Source organism: Hemiscyllium ocellatum, unplaced genomic scaffold, assembly GCF_020745735.1.
Source record: "Hemiscyllium ocellatum isolate sHemOce1 unplaced genomic scaffold, sHemOce1.pat.X.cur. scaffold_2779_pat_ctg1, whole genome shotgun sequence".
Taxonomy (NCBI): Eukaryota; Metazoa; Chordata; class Chondrichthyes; order Orectolobiformes; family Hemiscylliidae; genus Hemiscyllium; species Hemiscyllium ocellatum.
Genome location: NW_026868196.1, coordinates 3,167 through 24,598, shown reverse-complemented (window position 1 = coordinate 24,598; position 21,432 = coordinate 3,167). Strand labels below are relative to the sequence as shown.

At 57.3% G+C, this 21,432-nt stretch overlaps 1 protein-coding gene across 1 annotated transcript in view; it reads left to right on the top strand.

Annotated features, from left to right (window-relative positions):
- Nucleotides 1-20,656, top strand: part of LOC132812491 (glycogen synthase kinase-3 beta-like) — a gene marked incomplete at its 3' end in the record, with an annotated part of 59,988 nt that extends 39,332 nt beyond the window's left edge. The window contains exons 7-9 of the mRNA XM_060822955.1: nt 7,728-7,825; nt 9,814-9,909; nt 20,470-20,656. Coding sequence (XP_060678938.1) covers nt 7,728-7,825; nt 9,814-9,909; nt 20,470-20,656 — 381 coding nt within the window. The remainder of the gene's footprint in view (nt 1-7,727; nt 7,826-9,813; nt 9,910-20,469) is intronic.
- Between the last annotated feature and the right edge of the window lie 776 nt (nt 20,657-21,432).

Below are 21,432 nucleotides of genomic sequence, written 5' to 3'. Positions count from 1 at the left end.
CTGCTGATTGAGAGAAACACCCTTTGCCCCACCAAGCCTGGACAGTCAAAGCTTATACTAAATCAGCGCTGAGTGACCTGGAGACGTACAGCACGGAAACAGACCCTTCGGTCCAACTCATTTATGCTGACCGGATATCTTGAAGTAATCCCGTCCCATTTGCCAGCATCTGGCCCATCTCCCTCCAAACCCTTCCTATTCATATACCCATCCAAATGCCTCTAAAATGTTGCAATTGTACCAACCTCCACCACTTCCTCTGGCAGCTCATTCCATACACGTACCACCCTCTGTGTGAAAACGCTGCCCCTTAGGTCTCTTTTATATCTTTTCCCTCTCACCCTAAACCTATGCCCTCTAGTTCTGGACTCCCCCACCCCAGGGAAAAGACTTTGTCTATTTATCCTATCCATGCCCCTCATGATTTTATAAACCTCTGTAAGGTCACCCCTCAGCCTCCGATGCTCCAGGGAAAACAGCCCCAGCCTGTTCAGCCTCTCCCTGTAGCTCAAATCCTCCAACCCTGGCAACATCCTTGTAAATCTTTTCTGAACCCTTTCAAGTTTCACAACATCTTTCCGATAGGAAGGAGACCAGAATTGCTCGCAATATTCCAACAGTGGCCTAACCAATGCCCTGTACAGCCGCAACATGACCTCCCAACTCCTGTACTCAATACTCTGACCAATAAAGGAAAGCATACCAAACGCCGCCTTCATTATCCTATCTACGTGCAACTCCACTTTCAAGGAGCTATGAACCTGCACTCCAAGATCTCTTTGTTCAGCAACACTCCCTAGGACCTTATCATTAAGTGTATAAGTCCTGCTAAGATTTGCTTTCCCAAAATGCAGCTCCTCGCATTTATCTGAATTAAACTCCACCTGCCACTTCTCAGCCCATTGGCCCATCTGGTCCAGATCCTGTTGTAATCTGAGGTAACCCTCTTCGCTGTCCACTACACCTCCAATTTTGGGGTCATCTGCAAACTTACTAATTGTATCCTCTTATGTTCACATCCAAATAATTTATGTATACGACAAAAGTAGAGGGCCCAGCACCGATCCTTGTGGCACTCCACTGGTCACAGGCCTCCAGTCTGAAAAACAACCCTCTACCACCACCCTCTGTCTTCTACCTTTGAGCCAGTTCTGTATCCAAATGGCTAGTTCTCCCTGTATTCCATGAGATCTAACCTTGCTAATCCATGGGGAACCTTGTCGAACGCCTTACTGAAGTCCATATAGATCACATCTACTGTTCTGCCCTCTTCAATCTTCTTTGTTACTTCTTCAAAAAAACTCAATCAAGTTTGTGAGACATGATTTCCCATGCACAACGCCATGTTGACTATCCCGAATCAGTCCTTGCCTTTCCAAATACATGTACATCCTGTCCCTCAGGATTCCCTCCAACAACTTGCCCACCACCGAGGTCAGGCTCACTGGTCTATAGTTCCCTGGCTTGTCCTTACCACCCTTCTGAAACAGGGGCACAACGTTAGCCAACCTCCAGTCTTCTGGCACTTCACCTGTGACTATCGATGATACAAATATCTCAGTAAGAGGCCCAGCAATCACTTCCCTAGCTTCCCACAGAGTTCTCGGATACACCTGATCAGGTCCTGGGGATTTATCCATCTTTAACCATTTCAAGACATCCAGCACTTCCTCCTCTGTAACCCGGACATGTTGCAAGGTGTCACCATCGATTTCCCTACATTCTATATCTTTCACATCCTGTTCCACAGTAAACACTGCTGCAAAATACTCGTTTAGTTCAAAGTTTGTGCGAAGATTTGTAGCTCGGGTGCTCTTTGTTGTGGTTCTGTTCGCCGAGCTGGGAATTTGTGTTGCAGACGTTTCGTCCCCTGTCTAGGTGACATCCTCAGTGCTTGGGAGTCTCCTGTGAAGCGCTTCTGTGATGTTTCCTCCGGCATTTATAGTGGTTTGTCTGTCGCTTCCGGTTGTCAGTTCCAGCTGTCCGCTGCAGTGCCCGGTATATTGGGTCCAGGTCGATGTGTTTATTGATAGAATCTGTGGATGAGTGCCATGCCTCCAGGAATTCCCTGGCTGTTCTCTGTTTGGCTTGTCCTATAATAGCTGAAAAATGTGTTGCTGGAAAAGCGCAGCAGGTCAGGCAGCATCAAAGGAGCAGGAGAATCGACATTTCGGGCATAAGCCCTTCATCAGGAATGAGGAGGGTGTGCCAAGCGGGCTAAGATAAAAGGTAGGGAGGAGGGACTATCTTAGCCCGCTTGGCACACCCTCCTCATTCCTGATGAAGGGCTTATGCCCGAAATGTCGATTCTCCTGCTCCTTTGATGCTGCCTGACCTGCTGCGCTTTTCCAGCAACACATTTTTCAGCTCTGATCTCCAGCATCTGCAGTCCTCACTTTCTCCTATAATAGTGGTGTTGTCCCAGTCGAACACACACACTGGATCATCAATGCCACACTCACAGGAATCCGATCCACGAGAGAGGAAGAAAAGGACAACCAGCTCCCATCCCTAGACGTGATGGTACAGAGAACACCGAACGGAGAATTCAGCACGAAGGTATACCAGAAAAGCCACACACACAGACCAAGTCCTGAACTATGAAAGCAACCACCTCAAGACACTGTTCAAAAGGGCCACAACACACTGCAGCACACCTGAACTGCAAAAAGAGGAAGAAGAACACCTATACAAGTTATTCACCAAAAACGGATACCCACGCAATTTCATCAACAGAGGTCTGAGGGAAAGACAACGGAATGAGGACATGCCACAACCCAAAGGACTAGCCACACTCCCATACATCAGGAGCATTTCTGAACTGACAGCCAGACTGCTGCGACCACTAGGACTCAACAGCACACAAACCAACAGCCACTCTCAGACAACAACTCACCAGGACAAAGGACCCGATACCCAGCATGAGCAAAACCAATGTAGTGTACAAAATCCCATGCAAGGACTGCACAAAACACTACATAGGACAAACAGGAAGACAGCTACCAACCCGCATCCATGAACACCAACTAGCCACGAAACGACACGACCAGCTATCCTTAGTAGCCACACACGCAGATGTCAAACAACATGAATTCGACTGGGAATACACTACTATTATAGGGCAGGCCAAACAGAGAACAGTCAGGGAATTCCTAGAGGCATGGCACTCATCCACAGATTCTATCAACAAACACATCGACCTGGACCCAATGTACTGACCACTGCAGCGGACAGCTGGAACTGACAACTGGAAGTGGCAGAGACAAACCACTATAAATGCCGGAGGAAAGATCACAGAAGCGCTTCACAGGAGGCTCCCAAGCACTGAGGATGTCACCTAGACAGGGGACGAAATGTCTGCAACACAAATTCCCAGCTCGGTGAACAGTATTTATAAAAACCCTTTGGATTCTCCTTAATTCTATTTGCCAAAGCTATCTCATGTCCTCGTTTTGCCCTCCTGATTTCCCTCTGAAGTATACTGCTACTGCCTTAATACTCTTCTAAGGATTCACTCGATCTATCCTGTCTATACCTGACATATGCTTCCTTCTATTTCTCAAACAAACCCTCAATTTCTTTAGTCATCCAGCATTCCCCATGACTACCAGCCTTCCCTTTCACCCTGACAGGAATATACTTTCTCTGGATTCTCGTTATCTCATTCCTGGAGGCTTCCCATTTTCCAGCCGTCCCTTTACCTGCGAACATCTGCCCCCGATCAGCTTTCGAAAGTTCTTCCCTCATACCGTCAACATTAGCCTTCCTCAACTTTAGAACTTCAGCTTTTAGATCCGGTCTACCCTTTTCCCATACTATTTTAAAACTAATAGAATTATGGTCTTAGTGAGTTTTGAGAAGATTTGTAGCTCAGGTTGAGGTTTTGGATGTAGGTTTGCTCACTGAGCTGGAAGGTTCATTTCCAGACGTTTCGTCACCCTGCTGGGTAACATCTTCAGTGGGCCTCAGGCGAAGCAGTGTACACGATTCCTGCTTTCTGTTTATATGTTTGGGTTTCTTTGGGTTGGTGATGTCAGTTCCTGTGGTGAAGTCACTTCCTGTTCCTTTTTCTCAGGGGGTGGTAGATGGGGTCTAACTCGATGTGTTTGTTGATAGAGTTCCAGTTGGAATGCCATGCTTCTAGGAATTCTCGTGCGTGTCTCTGTTTGGCTTGTCCTAGGATGGATGTGTTGTCCCAGTCGATGTGGTGCCCTTCCTCTTGTATATAAAGATACTAGTGAGAGAGGGTTACTAGTTTAAATCAAAGATTGTTTGTCTCCTATGTCTGTGTGGGTTTCCAAAAGATATGCAGGTCAGAGTGGATTGGCCGTGCTAAATTGCCCATATGTTAGGTGCATTGGTTGGGTAAATATACAGTGGGGAGGATGGGTCTGGGTGGGTTCCTCTTCGGCGGGTGGGTGTGGACTTGTTGGGCCGAAGGGCCTGTTTCCACACTGAAGGGGATCAAATGTGATCTTCCGGAAATCCTTCAGTAACCTATGACCTTTGATGTCACTGCCAACCTGGCCAATCCAGATTGATTTAATTGGGCCTGGGTTTGTTGGACTGAGAGGTGACCTTGATTGGAATATCCTTCTGGAAGTTGCCAGGCGAGATGTGGGGGCGGTAGTTTCCCCTCGTGTGGGAGAGGCTCAGACTGGAGGGTGGCATCTCCCAACAAGGGGGCTTGCCGGTTTCCAACAGAGGTCAGGAGGAACACTCCCCTGCTCTGAGGGGAGTGGGTCTGTGCCATGCCTCATTGTGGAGGTTTGTGGAGGCTGCCTCATGAGGACCCGTTGAGAGAGAGACGGAGTTTTAATTAAGAAGAGAATTGGAGAAAGGCAGGAGAGTGGAGTTGAGAGGATCAGAGCAGCCACAATGTCATTCTGTCGGCAGGCTTAATGGGCTGAATGGCTTCCTGCTCCTATCCCTTCTGGTCTTCTGCTCATTTTCACACTGTGCCCCATTGACGCACTTGTTTCTAACTCAGCTACGGGCCCTTACCCCTTCCACATGACCCAATGATTTCTCTGTTCCACACCCCCTTCCATATTTATAGGTAAGCGAGTCTGTACACACAGAGATTGATGCTCATAACTTACGTTCACTCTGAGTACTTCTCGTATAACTAAGGCCTATTCTGTACTAGCCCTGGCCTGGGGTGGTTCGATGGGGAGACAGTGTAGAGGGAGCTTTACTCTGTATCTAACCCCGTGCTGTCCCTGTCCCTGGGAGTGTTTGATGGGGGGGACAGTGTAGAGGGAGCTTTACTCTGTATCTAACCCCGTGCTGTCCCTGTCCTGGGATGGGGGGACAGTGTAGAGGGAGCTTTACTCTGTATCTAACCCTGTGCTGTCCCTGTCCCTGGGAGTGTTTGATGGGGACAGTGTAGAGGGAGCTTTACTCTGTATCTAACCCCATGCTGTCCCTGTCCTGGGAGTGTTTGATGGGGGGAGACAGTGTAGAGGGAGCTTTACTCTGTATCTAACCCCGTGCTGTCCCTGTCAATAGACAATCGGTGCAGGAGTAGGCCATTCAGCCCTTCGAGCCTGCACTGCCATCCAATATAATCATGGCTGATCATTCCTAATCAGTATCCGCTTCCTGCCTTATCTCCATAACCCTTGATTCCACTATCTTTGAGAGCTCTATCCAACTCTTTCTTAAATGAATCCAGAGACTGGGCCTCCACTGCCCTCTGGGGCAGAGCATTCCACACAGCCCCCACTCTCTGGGTGAAGACGTTTCTCCTCATCTCTGTCCTAAATGGTCTACCCCGTATTTTTAAGCTGTGTCCTCTGGTTCGGCACTCACCCATCAGCGGGAACATGTTTCCTGCTGCCAGAGTGTCCAATCCTTTCATAATCTTATATGTCTCAATCAGATCCCCTCTCAGTCTTCTAAACACAAGGGTATACAAGCCCAGTCGCTCCAGTCTTTCAGTGTAAGGTAATCCTGCCATTCCAGGAATTGACCTCGTGAACCTACGCTGCACTCCCTCAATAGCCAGAATGTCTTTCCTCAAATTTAGAGACCAGAACTGCACACAGTACTCCAGGTGTGGTCTCACCAGGGCCCTGTACAGCTGCAGAAGCACCTCTTTGCTTCTACACTCAATCCCTCTTGTTATGAAGGCCAGCATGCTATTAGCCTTCTTCACTACCTGCTGTACCTGCATGCTTACCTTCACTGACTGGTGTACAAGAACGCCCAGATCTCTCTGTACTGCCCCTTTACCTAAATTAATTCCATTGAGGTAGTAATCTGCCTTCCTGTTCTTGCCACCAAAGTGGATAACCATACATTTATCCACATTAAACTGCATCTGCCATGCATCTGCCCACTCACCTAACTTGTCCAGGTCACCCTGTAATCTCCTAACATCCTCATCACATTTCACCCTGCCACCCAGCTTAGTATCATCAGCAAATTTGCTAATGTTATTCCTAATACCATCTTCTATATCATTAACATATATTGTAAAAAGCTGCGGTCCCAGTACTGATCCCTGCGGTACCCCACTGGTCACTGCCTGCCATTCCGAAATGGAGCTGTTTATCACTACCCTTTGTTTCCTGTCAGCCAACCAACTTTCAATCCAATCTAGTACTTTGCCCCCAATACCATGTGCCCTAAGTTTACTCACTAACCTCCTGTGTGGGACTTTATCAAAAGCTTTCTGAAAGTCCAGGTACACTACATCTACTGGATTTCCCTCGTCCATCTTCAGAGTTACATCCTCAAAAAATTCCAGAAGATTAGTCAAGCATGATTTTCCCTTCATAAATCCATGCTGACTCTGTCCTATCCTGTTCCTACTATCCAGATGTGTCGTAATTTCATCCTTTATAATAGACTCCAGCATCTTTCCCACCACTGAGGTCAGACTAACTGGTCTATAAGTTCCTGCTTTCTCTCTCCCACCTTTCTTAAAAAGTGGTATAACATTAGCCACCCTCCAATCCTCAGGAACCGACCCCGAATCTATCGAAGTCTGGAAAATAATCACCAACGCATCCATGATTTCCCGAGCCACCTCCTTCAGTACCCTGGGATGTAGACCATCAGGCCCCAGGGACTTATCAGCCTTCAGACCTAACAGTCTCTCCAACACCAATTCCTGGCAAATACAGATTCCCTTCAGTTCAGGTCCTTCAGCCACTGATACCTCAGGGAGATTGCTTGTGTCTTCCCCAGTGAACACAGATCTGAAGTAGCAATTCAATTCTTCTGCCATTTCTTTGTTCCCCGTAATATATTCCCCTGTTTCTGTCTTCAAGGGCCCAATTTTAGTCCGAACCATTTTTTTGCTTTGCACATACCTAGAAAAGCTTTTACCATCCTCCTTTATATTTTTGGCCAGTTTACCTTCTAATTTTTTCTCTGCGTATTTCCTTCTTAGTAATCCTCTATTGTTCTTTAAAAGCTTCCCAGTCCTCCGTTTTTCCCACTTATCTTTGCTGGGGGGACAGTGCAGAGGGAGCTTTACTCTGTATCTCACCCTGTGCTGTCCCTGTCCCTGGGAGGGTTTGATGGAGGGACAGTGTAGAGGGAGCTTTCCTCTGTATCTAGCCCCATGCTGTCCCTGTCCCTGGGAGGGTGTGATTGCTGTTCTCAGTCCTGGGCCGTACCTTGGGAGGGTTTCCTGGTGTGTTGAGAGATGGGCCCCCTGTCCCCTGTCCCCTGTCCCCTGTCCGGAGTGTTGAGCTGCTGTCTGTCTGTTGTAGATATCTGGTCAGCAGGCTGTGTCCTTGCCGAGCTGCTCCTGGGACAGCCCATTTTCCCTGGCGATAGTGGGGTCGATCAGCTCGTCGAGATCATTAAGGTCAGTGGCAATTGTTTACACAATCCAGACCCTGGGCTGAGGGTCAGGATCCATCTCCCCCCTCTCCCCCTCTCTCTTCCCCCCTCTCTCTCTCTCTTCCCCCCTCGCTCTCTCTCTCTTCCCCCCTCTCTCTCTCTCTTCCCCCCTCTCTCTCTCTTCCCCCCCTCTCTCTCCCCCCCTCGCCCCCTCTCTCTCTTGCTCCCTCTCTCTCTTGCTCCCTCTCTCTCTTGCCCCCTCTCTCTCTTGCTCCCTCTCTCTCTTGCCCCCTCTCTCTCTTGCCCCCTCTCTCTCTTGCCCCCTCTCTCTCTTGCCCCCTCTCTCTTGCCCCCTCTCTCTCTTGCCCCCGCTCTCTCTGTCGCTCTCTCTGTCGCTCTGTGTCTCTCTGTGTGTGTGTCTCTCTCTCTCTCTCTCTGTGTCTGTCTCTCTCTCTCACTGTGCCTCTCTCTCTCTCTCTGTCTGTCTCTCTCTCTCTCTTTCTCTCTCTCTCTCTCTCTGTCTCTCTGTCTGTCTGTCTGTCTGTCTCTCTCTCTCTGTCTCCCCCTTCTCCCCCCCTTTTAACCATCTCTTCTCTGTCCACTCTCTCACTCACTTGCTCTCTCTCTCTCTCTCTCCACCTCCCCCTTGTGCTGTCTCACCCTTCCCCTCTGTCTGTCCTCCCGGCGGACACCCTCACTCGCACTCTCCCTCTCTTCCCCCTGCTTTCTCTGGTGACAAAGTAGAGGTGGAGTGGAGAGGTGCTGGAAAAGCGCGGCAGTTCAGGCAGCATCCGAGGAGCAGGAGAATCCGACGTTTCGGGCAAAAGCCCTTCATCCGGAACAGAGGCCTCCGATAATGAAAACGGAAGTGCAGAGAAGGGGGCACCTCGCCTTGTAAGCTGAATCAGTGTGAGGAGTGGGATACCCAACCCCTCACCACCACCCCTCTCCCCCTCCCACCTCCCCTTCACTCACTCTGTCCTGAACAGTTCATCTATCCAACTCCGGCAGTGACAAAATTAACACAACTCCTAGAACAAACTGACCAGTTCCTCCCGAACGGAACTAAATTCTGTTGGTTCTGCATATGGGTTAGCTCAGTGAGCTGGAAGGTCCATTTCCAGACGTTTCGTCACCCTACTAGGTAACATCTGCAGTGGGCCTCTGGGTGAAGCAGTGGGGGCCCCGCTGAAGATGTTACCTAAGTATGGTGACGAAACGTCTGGAAATGAACCTTCCAGCTCAGCGAGCAAACCTACATCCAAAACCTCAACCTGAGCGACAAACCTTCTCAAAAGAAATCCTGTTGGTTTACTGTTTCAGTAACACAGGTTCCCAAATAATAAGAGCTATAAAAGTGAACGAGATCTCTCTCTGTGAGTTGAGCCAGGATGAGCCCTCTGCAGTACTGCCCTCCTGTTCCCCGGGTGGTGTTATCGGGCGGTTTTCCGAATCCCTGACTCCGTCGTTATAAAACATCATCTAAACGTGTCCATGTTTCTTCACAAATGGATGGGGCCCTGTTAGTTTTGGGAGAGTGTGGGGATTTCTTGAGAGACCCCAGTGTTTTATATTTCCCTCAGATGGTGGGCTTGTGCTCTGTTCAGCTGACAGTGAGTGCGACCACCCCTGTCTGGTGACCCCTTTGTTATATACTCCTGATAACACGTCAAATTCTTATCGGGGGATTGATTAGCGCCATCAGATTTGAATTTAATTGGTCTCCAAATGGCTTTTTGTAAATTGATTGGCTGCATTTAAACTGTTTTCTGAGTAAAAACACGACTCGATCCTGCGAACTGTAATTCCCTTGCCTTGGTTCGGGGCTCCCTGTACAATGCTTCCAAACTCCCACACGGACAAAACCCAATCTCTTAAAGGGACCATGTACCACCTTTCACTTCATGAGTAATCCACCCACCTTTTCCTGGTCCCTGCACGCCCCTCCCATCCCCTCACTGAGTGATACCACCCGGTCTCCTGGCGTTGACCCGTGTCGATATTCCCTGGCAGGTCCTAGGAACACCCACGCGGGAACAAATCCGGGAAATGAATCCCAACTACACCGAGTTCAAATTCCCACAGATAAAGGCCCATCCCTGGTCAAAGGTCAGTGTGTGTGTGTGTGTGTGGGTGTGTCGCTGCGTAGTGTCCGGCTCGCTGGGATGGGAGATTCAGGGACAGACAGCACTCTTCCCACTGCAGGGTGGGAGCGGGAGACTTCCACCAAGCCCCTCTAACCTCACCAACTCAACCCGTCCCGTACAACACGCCCCCCCCGTGTCCCGTACAACACCCCCCCCCCTCCCCGTGTCCCCTACAACACGCCCCCCTCCCCGTGTCCCGTACAACACGCCCCCCTCCCCGTGTCCCCTACAACACGCCCCCCTCCCCGCGTCCCGTGCAACACGCCCCCTCCCCGCGTCCCGTGCAACACGCCCCCCCCGTGTCCCGTACAACACGCCCCCCTCCCTGTGTCCCGTACAACACGCCCCCCTCCCCGTGTCCCGTACAACACGCCCCCCTCCCCGCGTCCCGTACAACACGCCCCCTCCCTGTGTCCCGTACAACACGCCCCCCTCCCCGTGTCCCGTACAACACGCCCCCCTCCCCGCGTCCCGTACAACACCCCCCCTCCCCGCGTCCCGTACAACACGCCCCCCTCCCCGCGTCCCGTACAACACGCCCCCCTCCCCGTGTCCCATACAACACGCCCCCCTCCCCGTGTCCCGTACAACACGCCCCCCTCCCCGTGTCCCGTACAACACGCCCCCCTCCCCGCGTCCCGTACAACACGCCCCCCAGCGTCCCGTACAACACGCCCCCCTCCCCGTGTCCCGTACAACACGCCCCCCTCCCCGCGTCCCGTACAACACCCCCCCTCCCCGCGTCCCGTACAACACGCCCCCCTCCCCGTGTCCCGTACAACACGCCCCCCTCCCCAGCGTCCCGTACAACACGCCCCCTCCCCGCGTCCTGTACAACACGCCCCCTCCTCGTGTCCCGTACAACACGCCCCCTCCCTGCATTCCGTACAATAAGCCCGTTCCCCACGTGGGTTTGCGGTGACGGTGTGTGTGGGGTTGCGGTGACGGTGTGTGGGGTTGCGGTGACGGTGTGTGGGGTTGCGGTGATGGTGTGTGGGGTTGCGGTGACGGTGTGGGTGTGTGTGGTGGTGGGTTGCGGTGACGGTGTGGGGGGGTTGCGGTGACGGTGTGTGTGTGTGCAGGGTTGCGGTGACGGTGTGTGTGGGTTGCGGTGATGGCGTGTGTGTGGGGTTGCGGTGACGGTGTGTGGGGGGTTGCGGTGACTGTGTGGTTGCGGTGACGGTGTGTGGGGTTGCGGTGACGGTGTGGGTGTGTGTGGTGGTGGGTTGCGGTGACGGTGTGGGGGGGGTTGCGGTGACGGTGTGTGTGCAGGGTTGCGGTGACGGTGTGTGGGGGAGGTTGCGGTGACGGTGTGTGGGGGGGGTTGCGGTGACGGTGTGTGTGTGGGGTTGCGGTGACGGTGTGTGGGGGAGGTTGCGGTGACGGTGTGTGGGGTTGCGGTGACGGTGTGGGTGTGTGTGGTGGTGGGTTGCGGTGACGGTGTGGGGGGGTTGCGGTGACGGTGTGTGTGTGTGCAGGGTTGCGGTGACGGTGTGTGTGGGTTGCGGTGATGGCGTGTGTGTGGGGTTGCGGTGACGGTGTGTGGGGGGTTGCGGTGACTGTGTGGTTGCGGTGACGGTGTGTGGGGTTGCGGTGACGGTGTGGGTGTGTGTGGTGGTGGGTTGCGGTGACGGTGTGGGGGGGGTTGCGGTGACGGTGTGTGTGCAGGGTTGCGGTGACGGTGTGTGGGGGAGGTTGCGGTGTGGGTGTGTGTGGTGGTGGGTTGCGGTGACGGTGTGGGGGGGTTGCGGTGACGGTGTGTGTGTGTGCAGGGTTGCGGTGACGGTGTGTGGGGGGTTGCGGTGACGGTGTGTGGGGGGTTGCGGTGACTGTGTGGTTGCGGTGACGGTGTGTGGGGTTGCGGTGACGGTGTGGGTGTGTGTGGTGGTGGGTTGCGGTGACGGTGTGGGGGGGGGTTGCGGTGACGGTGTGTGTGCAGGGTTGCGGTGACGGTGTGTGGGGGAGGTTGCGGTGACGGTGTGTGGGGGAGGTTGCGGTGACGGTGTGTGTGTGGGGTTGCGGTGACGGTGTGTGGGGGAGGTTGCGGTGACGGTGTGTGTGGTTGTGGTGACGGTGTGTGTGTTGTGGTTACGGTGTGTGTGTGTGGTTGTGGTTACGGTGTGTGTGTGTGGTTGTGGTTACGGTGTGTGTGTGTGGTTGTGGTTACGGTGTGTGTGTGTGGTTGCGGTTACGGTGTGTGTGTGTGGTTGCGGTTACGGTGTGTGTGTGTGGTTGCGGTTACGGTGTGTGTGTGTGTGTGGTTGCGGTTACGGTGTGTGTGTGTGGGTGGTTGCGGTTACGGTGTGTGTGGGTGGTTGCGGTTACGGTGTGTGTGTGTGGTTGCGGTTACGGTGTGTGTGTGTGGTTGCGGTTACGGTGTGTGTGTGTGTGTGGTTGCGGTTACGGTGTGTGTGTGGTTGCGGTTACGGTGTGTGTGTGGTTGCGGTGACGGTGTGTGTGGGGTTGCGGTGAGGGTGTGCGCGTGGGGTTGCGGTGACGGGATGTGTGTGTGGAGTTGCTGTGACGGTGTGTGCGCGGGGTTGCGGTGACGGTGCGTGGGGTTGCGGTGACGTGTGTGTGTGTGTGTGTGTGTGTGTGCGGTTGCGGTTACAGTGTGTGTGGTTGTGGTGACTGTGCGTGTGTGGGGTTGCGGTGACGGTGCGTGTGTGGGGTTGCGGTGATCTTGTGTGTGTGTGGTTGCGGTGACTGTGTGTGTGGAGTTGCGGTGACGGGTGTGTGTGTGGAGTTGCGGTGACGGGTGTGTGTGTGGGGTTGCGGTGACGGGTGTGTGTGTGGGGTTGCGGTGACGGGTGTGTGTGTGGGGTTGCGGTGACGGGTGTGTGTGTGGGGTTGCGGTGACGGGTGTGTGTGTGGGGTTGCGGTGACGGGTGTGTGTGGGGGGCTGCGGTGACGGGGTGTGTGTGGGGGGTTGCGGTGACGGTGTGTGTGGAGTTGCGGTGACGGTGTGCGTGGAGGTGCGGTGACGGTGCATAGTGTGGGTTTGCGGTGACAGTGCATGTGTGTGGGGTTGCAGTGACGGTGTGTGTGTGGGGTTGCGGTGACGGTGTGTGTGTGGGGTTGCGGTGACGGTGTGTGTGTGGGGTTGCGGTGACGGTGTGTGTGGGCTTGCGGTGACGGTGTGTGTGTGGGGGGTTGCGGTGACGGTGTGTGTGTGTGGGGTTGCGGTGACGGTGTGTGGGTGTGGTTGCGGTGACGGTGTGTGTGTGTGGTTGCGGTGACGGTGTGTGTGTGGTTGCGGTGACGGTGTGTGTGTGGTTGCGGTGACGGTGTGTGTGTGTGTGGTTGCGGTGACGGGGTGTGTGTGTGGTTGCGGTACGATTGTGTGTGGGGGGTTGCGGTACGATGTGTGTGTGTGGGGTTGTGGTGACGGTGTGTGTGTGGGGTTGCGGTGACGGTGGGGGGGTTGCGGCGACTGTGTGGTTGCGGTGACGGTGTGTGTGTGGGGTTGTGGTGACGGTGTGTGTGTGAGGGGTTGCGGTAACGGTGTGTGTGTGGGGTTGCGGTGACGGTGGGGGGGTTGCGGTGACTGTGGGGTTGCGGTGACGGTGTGTGTGTGTGGGGTTGCAGTGTCGGTGTGTGTGTGAGGGGTTGCGGTGACGGTGTGTGTGTGTGGGGTTGCGGGGATGTGTGTGTGAGGGGTTGCGGTGACGGTGTGGGGGGGTTGCGGTGACTGTGTGGTTGCGGTGACTGTGTGGTTGCGGTGACTGTGTGGTTGCGGTGACTGTGTGTGTGGGGTTGCGGTGACTGTGTGTGTGGAGTTGCGGTGACGGTGTGGTTGTGGGGCTGCGGTGACGGTGTGTGTGGAGCTGCGGTGACGGTGTATGGGGGGGTTGCGGTGACTGTGTGTGTGTGGTTGCGGTGCCGGTGTGTGTGTGGTTGCGGTGCCGGTGTGTGTGTGGTTGCGGTGCTGGTGTGTGTGGGAGGTTGCGGTGCTGGTGTGTGTGGGAGGTTGCGGTGCCGGTGTGTGCGTGGGGCTGCGGTGCCGGTGTGAGGGGGGGTTGCGGTGACGGTGTGTGGGGGGGTTGCGGTGACGGTGTGTGGGGGGGTTGCGGTGACGGTGTGTGTGGGGTTGCGGTGACGGTGTGTGCGTGGGGTTGCGGTGACGGTGTGTGCGTGGGGTTGCGGTGACGGTGTGTGCGTGGGGTTGCGGTGACGGTGTGTGCGTGGGGTTGCGGTGACGGTGTGTGCGTGGGGTTGCGGTGACGGTGTGTGCGTGGGGTTGCGGTGACGGTGTGTGCGTGGGGTTGCGGTGACGGTGTGTGCGTGGGGTTGCGGTGACGGTGTGTGCGTGGGGTTGCGGTGACGGTGTGTGCGTGGGGTTGCGGTGACGGTGTGTGCGTGGGGTTGCGGTGACGGTGTGTGCGTGGGGTTGCGGTGACGGTGTGTGCGTGGGGTTGCGGTGACGGTGTGTGCGTGGGGTTGCGGTGACGGTGTGTGCGTGGGGTTGCGGTGACGGTGTGTGCGTGGGGTTGCGGTGACGGGGTGTGCGTGGGGTTGCGGTGACGGGGTGTGTGTGTGTGTGTGGAGTTGCGGTGACGGTGTGTGTGTGTGTGTGTGGAGTTGCGGTGATGGGGTGTGTGTGTGTGTGGGTTGCGGTGACGGGATGTGTGTGTGGTTGCGGTGACGGTGTGTGTGCGTGGGGTTGCGGTGACGGTGTGTGCGTGGGGTTGCGGTGACGGTGTGTGCGTGGGGTTGCGGTGACGGTGTGTGCGTGGGGTTGCGGTGACGGTGTGTGCGTGGGGTTGCGGTGACGGTGTGTGCGTGGGGTTGCGGTGACGGGGTGTGTGTGTGTGTGTGTGTGGAGTTGCGGTGACGGGGTGTGTGTGTGTGTGGGGTTGCGGTGACGGTGTGTGTGTGTGCGTGGGGTTGCGGTGACGATGTGTGTGGGGTTGCGGTGACGGTGTGTGTGCGTGGGGTTGCGGTGACGGTGTGTGCGTGGGGTTGCGGTGACGGTGTGTGTGTGGAGTTGCGGTGACGGGGTGTGTGTGTGTGTGTGTGGAGTTGCGGTGACGGTGTGTGTGTGTGTGTGTGGAGTTGCGGTGACGGGGTGTGTGTGTGTGTGTGTGGAGTTGCGGTGACGGGGTGTGTGTGTGTGTGTGGAGTTGCGGTGACGGTGTGTGTGTGTGTGTGTGGAGTTGCGGTGACGGTGTGTGTGTGTGTGGTTGCGGTGACGGTGTGTGTGTGTGTGTGGTTGCGGTGACGGTGTGTGTGGAGTTGCGGTGACGGTGTGTGTGTGTGTGGTTGCGGTGACGATGTGTGTGGGGTTGCGGTGACGGTGTGTGCGTGGGGTTGCGGTGACGGTGTGTGCGTGGAGTTGCGGTGATGGGGTGTGTGTGTGTGTGTGGAGTTGCGGTGACGGTGTGTGTGTGTGTGGAGTTGCGGTGACGGTGTGTGTGTGTGTGTGTGGAGTTGCGGTGACGGTGTGTGTGTGTGTGGAGTTGCGGTGACGGTGTGTGTGTGTGTGTGTGGAGTTGCGGTGACGGTGTGTGTGTGTGGGGGTTGCGGTGACGGTGTGTGTGTGTGTGTGGGGGTTGCGGTGACGGGGTGTGTGTGTGGAGTTGCGGTGACGGTGTGTGTGTGTGCGTGGGGTTGCGGTGACGATGTGTGTGTGGTTGCGGTGACGGTGTGTGTGCGTGGGGTTGCGGTGACGGTGTGTGCGTGGGGTTGCGGTGACGGTGTGTGCGTGGGGTTGCGGTGACGGTGTGTGCGTGGAGTTGCGGTGACGGGGTGTGTGTGTGTGTGGAGTTGCGGTGACGGTGTGTGTGTGTGTGTGGAGTTGCGGTGACGGGGTGTGTGTGTGTGGAGTTGCGGTGACGGTGTGTGTGTGTGCGTGGGGTTGCGGTGACGATGTGTGTGTGGTTGCGGTGACGGTGTGTGTGCGTGGGGTTGCGGTGACGGTGTGTGCGTGGGGTTGCGGTGACGGTGTGTGCGTGGGGTTGCGGTGACGGTGTGTGCGTGGGGTTGCGGTGACGGTGTGTGCGTGGAGTTGCGGTGACGGGGTGTGTGTGTGTGTGTGTGGAGTTGCGGTGACTGTGTGTGTGTGTGTGTGTGGAGTTGCGGTGACGGTGTGTGTGTGTGTGGAGTTGCGGTGACGGTGTGTGTGTGTGTGGAGTTGCGGTGACGGTGTGTGTGTGTGGTTGCGGTGACGGTGTGTGTGTGTGTGGTTGCGGTGACGGTGTGTGTGTGACGGGTTGCGGTGACGGTGTGTGTGGGGTTGCGGGGATGTGTGTGTGTGGGGTTGCGGGGATGTGTGTGTGAGGGGTTGCGGTAACGGTGTGTGTGTGGGGTTGCGGTGACGGTGTGGGGGGGTTGCGGTGACTGTGTGTGTGTGGGGTTGCGGTGACTGTGTGGTTGTGGGGCTGCGGTGACGGTGTGTGTGGAGCTGCGGTGACGGTGTATGGGGGGTTGCGGTGACGGTGTGTGTGTGGTTGCGGTGCCGGTGTGTGTGTGTGGTTGCGGTGCCGGTGTGTGTGGGAGGTTGCGGTGCCGGTGTGTGCGTGGGGCTGCGGTGACGGTGTGTGGGGGGGTTGCGGTGACGGTGTGTGTGTGGGGTTGCGGTGACGATGTGTGTGGGGTTGCGGTGACGGTGTGTGCGTGTGGTTGCGGTGACGGTGTGTGCGTGGGGTTGCGGTGACGGTGTGTGCGTGGGGTTGCGGTGACGGTGTGTGCGTGGGGTTGCGGTGACGGTGTGTGCGTGGGGTTGCGGTGACGGTGTGTGCGTGGGGTTGCGGTGACGGTGTGTGCGTGGGGTTGCGGTGACGGTGTGTGCGTGGGGTTGCGGTGACGGTGTGTGCGTGGGGTTGCGGTGACGGTGTGTGTGTGGAGTTGCGGTGACAGTGTGTGTGTGTGGGGGGGGTTGCGGTGACGGTGTGTGGGGGAGTTGCGGTGACGGTGTATGGGGGGTTGCAGTGACGGTGTGTGAGGGGTTGCGGTGACGGTGTGTGGGGGGTTGCGGTGACGGTGTGTGGGGGGTTGCGGTGACGGTGTATGGGGGTTGCGGTGACGGTGTATGGGGGGTTGCGGTGACTGTGTGTGTGTGTGGGGTTGCGGTGCCGATGTGTGTGTGTGTGTGGAGTTGCGGTGACAGTGTGTGTGTGTGGTTGCGGTGCCGGTGTGTGTGGGAGGTTGCGGTGCCGGTGTGTGGGGGGGTGCGGTGACGGTGTGTGGGGGGGTTGCGGTGACGGTGTGTGTGTGGGGTTGCGGTGATGATGTGTGTGTGGTTGCGGTGACTGTGTGTGTGTGGTTGCGGTGACTGTGTGTGTGTGGTTGCGGTGACTGTGTGTGTGGGGTTGCGGTGACGGGGTGTGTGTGTGGGGGGTTGCGGTGACGGTGTGTGTGAGGGGTTGCGGTGACGGTGTGTGTGAGGGGTTGCGGTGACGGTGTGTGTGAGGGGTTGCGGTGACGGTGTGTGTGGAGTTGCTGTGACGGTGTGTGGGGGGGTTGCGGTGACGGTGTGTGTGTGGGGTTGCGGTGACGGTGTGTGTGTGTGGGGTTGCGGTGACGGTGTGTGTGGGGGGGTTGCGGTGACGGTGTGTGTGGGGGGTTGCGGTGACGGTGTGTGTGGGGGGGTTGCGGTGACGGTGTGTGGGGTTTGCGGTGACGGTGTGTGTGGGGTTGCGGTGACGGTGTGTGTGGGGTTGCGGTGACGGTGTGTGGGGGTGCGGTGACGGTGTGTGGGGAGTTGCGGTGACGGTGTGTGTGTGGGGTTGCAGTGACGATGTGTGTGTGGTTGCGGTGACGGTGTGTCTGTGTGGTTGCGGTGACGGTGTGTGTGTGGGGGGTTGCGGTGACGGTGTGTGTGTGGGGTTGCGGTGACGGTGTGTCTGTGTGGTTGCGGTGACGGTGTGTGTGGGGGGGGTTGCGGTGACGGTGTGTGTGTGGGGTTGCGGTGACGGTGTGTCTGTGTGGTTGCGGTGACGGTGTGTGTGGGGGGGGTTGCGGTGACGGTGTGTGTGTGGGGTTGCGGTGACGGTGTGTGTGTGGGGTTGCGGTGACGGTGTGTGTGTGGGGTTGCGGTGACGGTGTGTGTGGGGGGTTGCGGTGACGGTGTGGGGGTTTGCGGTGACGGTGTGTGTGGGGGGTTGCGGTGACGGTGTGTGGGGGGGTTGCGGTGACGGTGTGGGGGTTTGCGGTGACGGTGTGTGTGGAGTTGCGGTGACGGTTTGGGGGGCTTGCGGTGACGGTGTGTGTGGGGTTGCGGTGACGGTGTGGGGGGTTTGCGGTGACGGTGTGTGTGGAGTTGCGGTGACGGTGTGTGTGTGGGGTTGCGGTGACGGTGTGTGTGTGGGGTTGCGGTGACGGTGTGTGTGTGTGGGGTTGCGGTGACGGTGTGTGTGTGGGGGTTGCGATGACGGTGTGTGTGTGGGGGTTGCGGTGACGGTGTGTGTGTGGGGGTTGCGGTGACGGTGTGTGTGTGTGGGGGTTGCGGTGACGGTGTGTGTGTGGGGTTGCGGTGACGGTGTGTGTGTGGGGTTGCGGTGAAGGTGTGTGTGGGGGTTGCGGTGACGGTGTGTGTGGGGGTTGCGGTGACGGTGTGTGTGTGGGGTTGCGGTGACGGTGTGTGTGGGGGTTGCGGTGACGGTGTGTGTGTGGGGTTGCGGTGACGGTGTGTGTGGGGGTTTGCGATGACGGTGTGTGTGTGGGGGGGGGTTGCGGTGACGGTGTGTGTGGGGGTTGCGGTGACGGTGTGTGTGTGGGGGGGGTTGCGGTGACGGTGTGTGTGGGGGTTGCGGTGACGGTGTGTGTGTGTGGGGGTTTGCGGTGACGGTGTGTGTGGGGGGGTTGCGGTGACGGTGTGTGTGTGGGGGTTGCGGTGACGGTGTGTGTGTGGGGGGTTGCGATGACGGTGTGTGTGGGGGTTGCGGTGACGGTGTGTGTGTGGGGTTGCGGTGACGGTGTGTGGGGGGTGCGGTGACGGTGTGTGGGGGAGTTGCGGTGACGGTGTGTGTGTGGGGTTGCGGTGACGGTGTGTGTGGGGTTGCGGTGACGGTGTGTGTGTGGGGGGGGTTGCGGTGACGGTGTGTGTGTGGGGTTGCGGTGACGGTGTGTGTGGGGTTGCGGTGACGGTGTGTGGGGGGTGCGGTGACGGTGTGTGGGGGAGTTGCGGTGACGGTGTGTGTGTGGGGTTGCAGTGACGATGTGTGTGTGGTTGCGGTGACGGTGTGTCTGTGTGGTTGCGGTGACGGTGTGTGTGTGGGGGGTTGCGGTGACGGTGTGTGTGTGGGGTTGCGGTGACGGTGTGTCTGTGTGGTTGCGGTGACGGTGTGTGTGGGGGGGTTGCGGTGACGGTGTGTGTGTGGGGTTGCGGTGACGGTGTGTCTGTGTGGTTGCGGTGACGGTGTGTGTGGGGGGGTTGCGGTGACGGTGTGTGTGTGGGGTTGCGGTGACGGTGTGTGTGTGGGTTGCGGTGACGGTGTGTGTGTGGGGTTGCGGTGACGGTGTGTGTGGGGGGTTGCGGTGACGGTGTGGGGGGTTTGCGGTGACGGTGTGTGTGGGGGGGTTGCGGTGACGGTGTGTGTGGGGGGGTTGCGGTGACGGTGTGGGGGTTTGCGGTGACGGTGTGTGTGGAGTTGCGGTGACGGTGTGGGGTGTATTGCGGTGACGGTGTGTGTGGGGTTGCGGTGACGGTGTGGGGGGTTTGCGGTGACGGTGTGTGTGGAGTTGCGGTGACGGTGTGTGTGTGGGGTTGCGGTGACGGTGTGTGTGTGGGGTTGCGGTGACGGTGTGTGTGTGTGGGGTTGCGGTGACGGTGTGTGTGTGGGGGTTGCGATGACGGTGTGTGTGTGGGGGTTGCGGTGACGGTGTGTGTGTGGGGGTTGCGGTGACGGTGTGTGTGTGTGGGGGTTGCGGTGACGGTGTGTGTGTGGGGTTGCGGTGAAGGTGTGTGTGGGGGTTGCGGTGACGGTGTGTGTGGGGGTTGCGGTGACGGTGTGTGTGTGGGGTTGCGGTGACGGTGTGTGTGGGGGTTGCGGTGACGGTGTGTGTGTGGGGTTGCGGTGACGGTGTGTGTGGGGGTTTGCGATGACGGTGTGTGTGTGGGGGGGGTTGCGGTGACGGTGTGTGTGGGGGTTGCGGTGACGGTGTGTGTGGGGGGGGGTTGCGGTGACGGTGTGTGTGGGGGTTGCGGTGACGGTGTGTGTGTGTGGGGTTTGCGGTGACGGTGTGTGTGGGGTGGTTGCGGTGACGGTGTGTGTGTGGGGGTTGCGGTGACGGTGTGTGTGTGGGGGGTTGCGATGACGGTGTGTGTGGGGTTGCGGTGACGGTGTGTGTGTGGGGTTGCGGTGACGGTGTGTGTGTGGGGGGGGGTTGCGGTGACGGTGTGTGTGTGGGGTTGCGGTGACGGTGTGTGTGTGGGGGGGTTGCGGTGACGGTGTGTGTGTGTGTGGGGTTGCGGTGACGGTGTGTGTGTGTGTGGGGTTGCGGTGACGGTGTGTGTGGGGGGGGGTTGCGGTGAAGGTGTGTGTGGGGGTTGCGGTGACGGTGTGTGTGTGCTCTGAGCCAGGTGTTTAAGGGCCGCACTCCGCCTGAAGCCATCTCGCTGTGCAGCCGCCTGTTGGAGTACTCGCCGGCCCTGCGCCTGTCTCCCCTCGAAGCCTGTGCCTATCCGTTCTTTGATGAGCTGCGTGATGCTGCCACACGGTTACCCAATGGCCGAGAACTTCCGGAACTCTTCAGCTTCACGCCAGTCGGTGAGTCACAGCGGGCACAGCCCCTCCGAGCTGCCACACCCAAGCTTCCGCTCCATGTGGATTCGGCCCATCACGGCCTGTGCTATCCCTTCGCGGTCTGGTGACCCTGCACCTCTCAGCCACATCGGTGTGTCCTCAAATGGTGCCTGTGGGGATCGCCACCGACTCTGGGAGGGACAGGCACTGAGACTGGCAGAGAGGGAGGGGGTGACAGAGAGAGGGAGGGGGTGACAGAGAGAGGGAGGGGGTGACAGAGAGAGGGAGGGGGTGACAGAGAGAGGGAGGAGGGTGACAGAGAGAGGGAGGGGGTGACAGAGAGAGGGAGGGGGTGACAGAGAGAGGGAGGGAGTGACAGAGAGAGGGAGGGAGTGACAGAGAGAGGGAGGGGTGACAGAGAGAGGGAGGGAGTGACAGAGAGAGGGAGGGGGTGACAGAGAGAGGGAGGGAGTGACAGAGAGAGGGAGGGGAGTGACAGAGAGAGGGAGGGGAGTGACAGAGAGAGGGAGGAGGGTGACAGAGAGAGGGAGGAGGGTGACAGAGAGAGGGAGGAGGGTGACAGAGAGAGGGAGGAGGGTGACAGAGAGAGGGAGGAGGGTGACAGAGAGAGGGAGGGGAGTGACAGAGAGGGAGGGGAGTGACAGAGAGAGGGAGGAGGGTGACAGAGAGAGGGAGGGGAGTGACAGAGAGAGGGAGGGGGTGACAGAGAGAGGGAGGAGGGTGACAGAGAGGGAGGGGAGTGACAGAGAGAGGGAGGAGGTGACAGAGAGAGGGAGGGG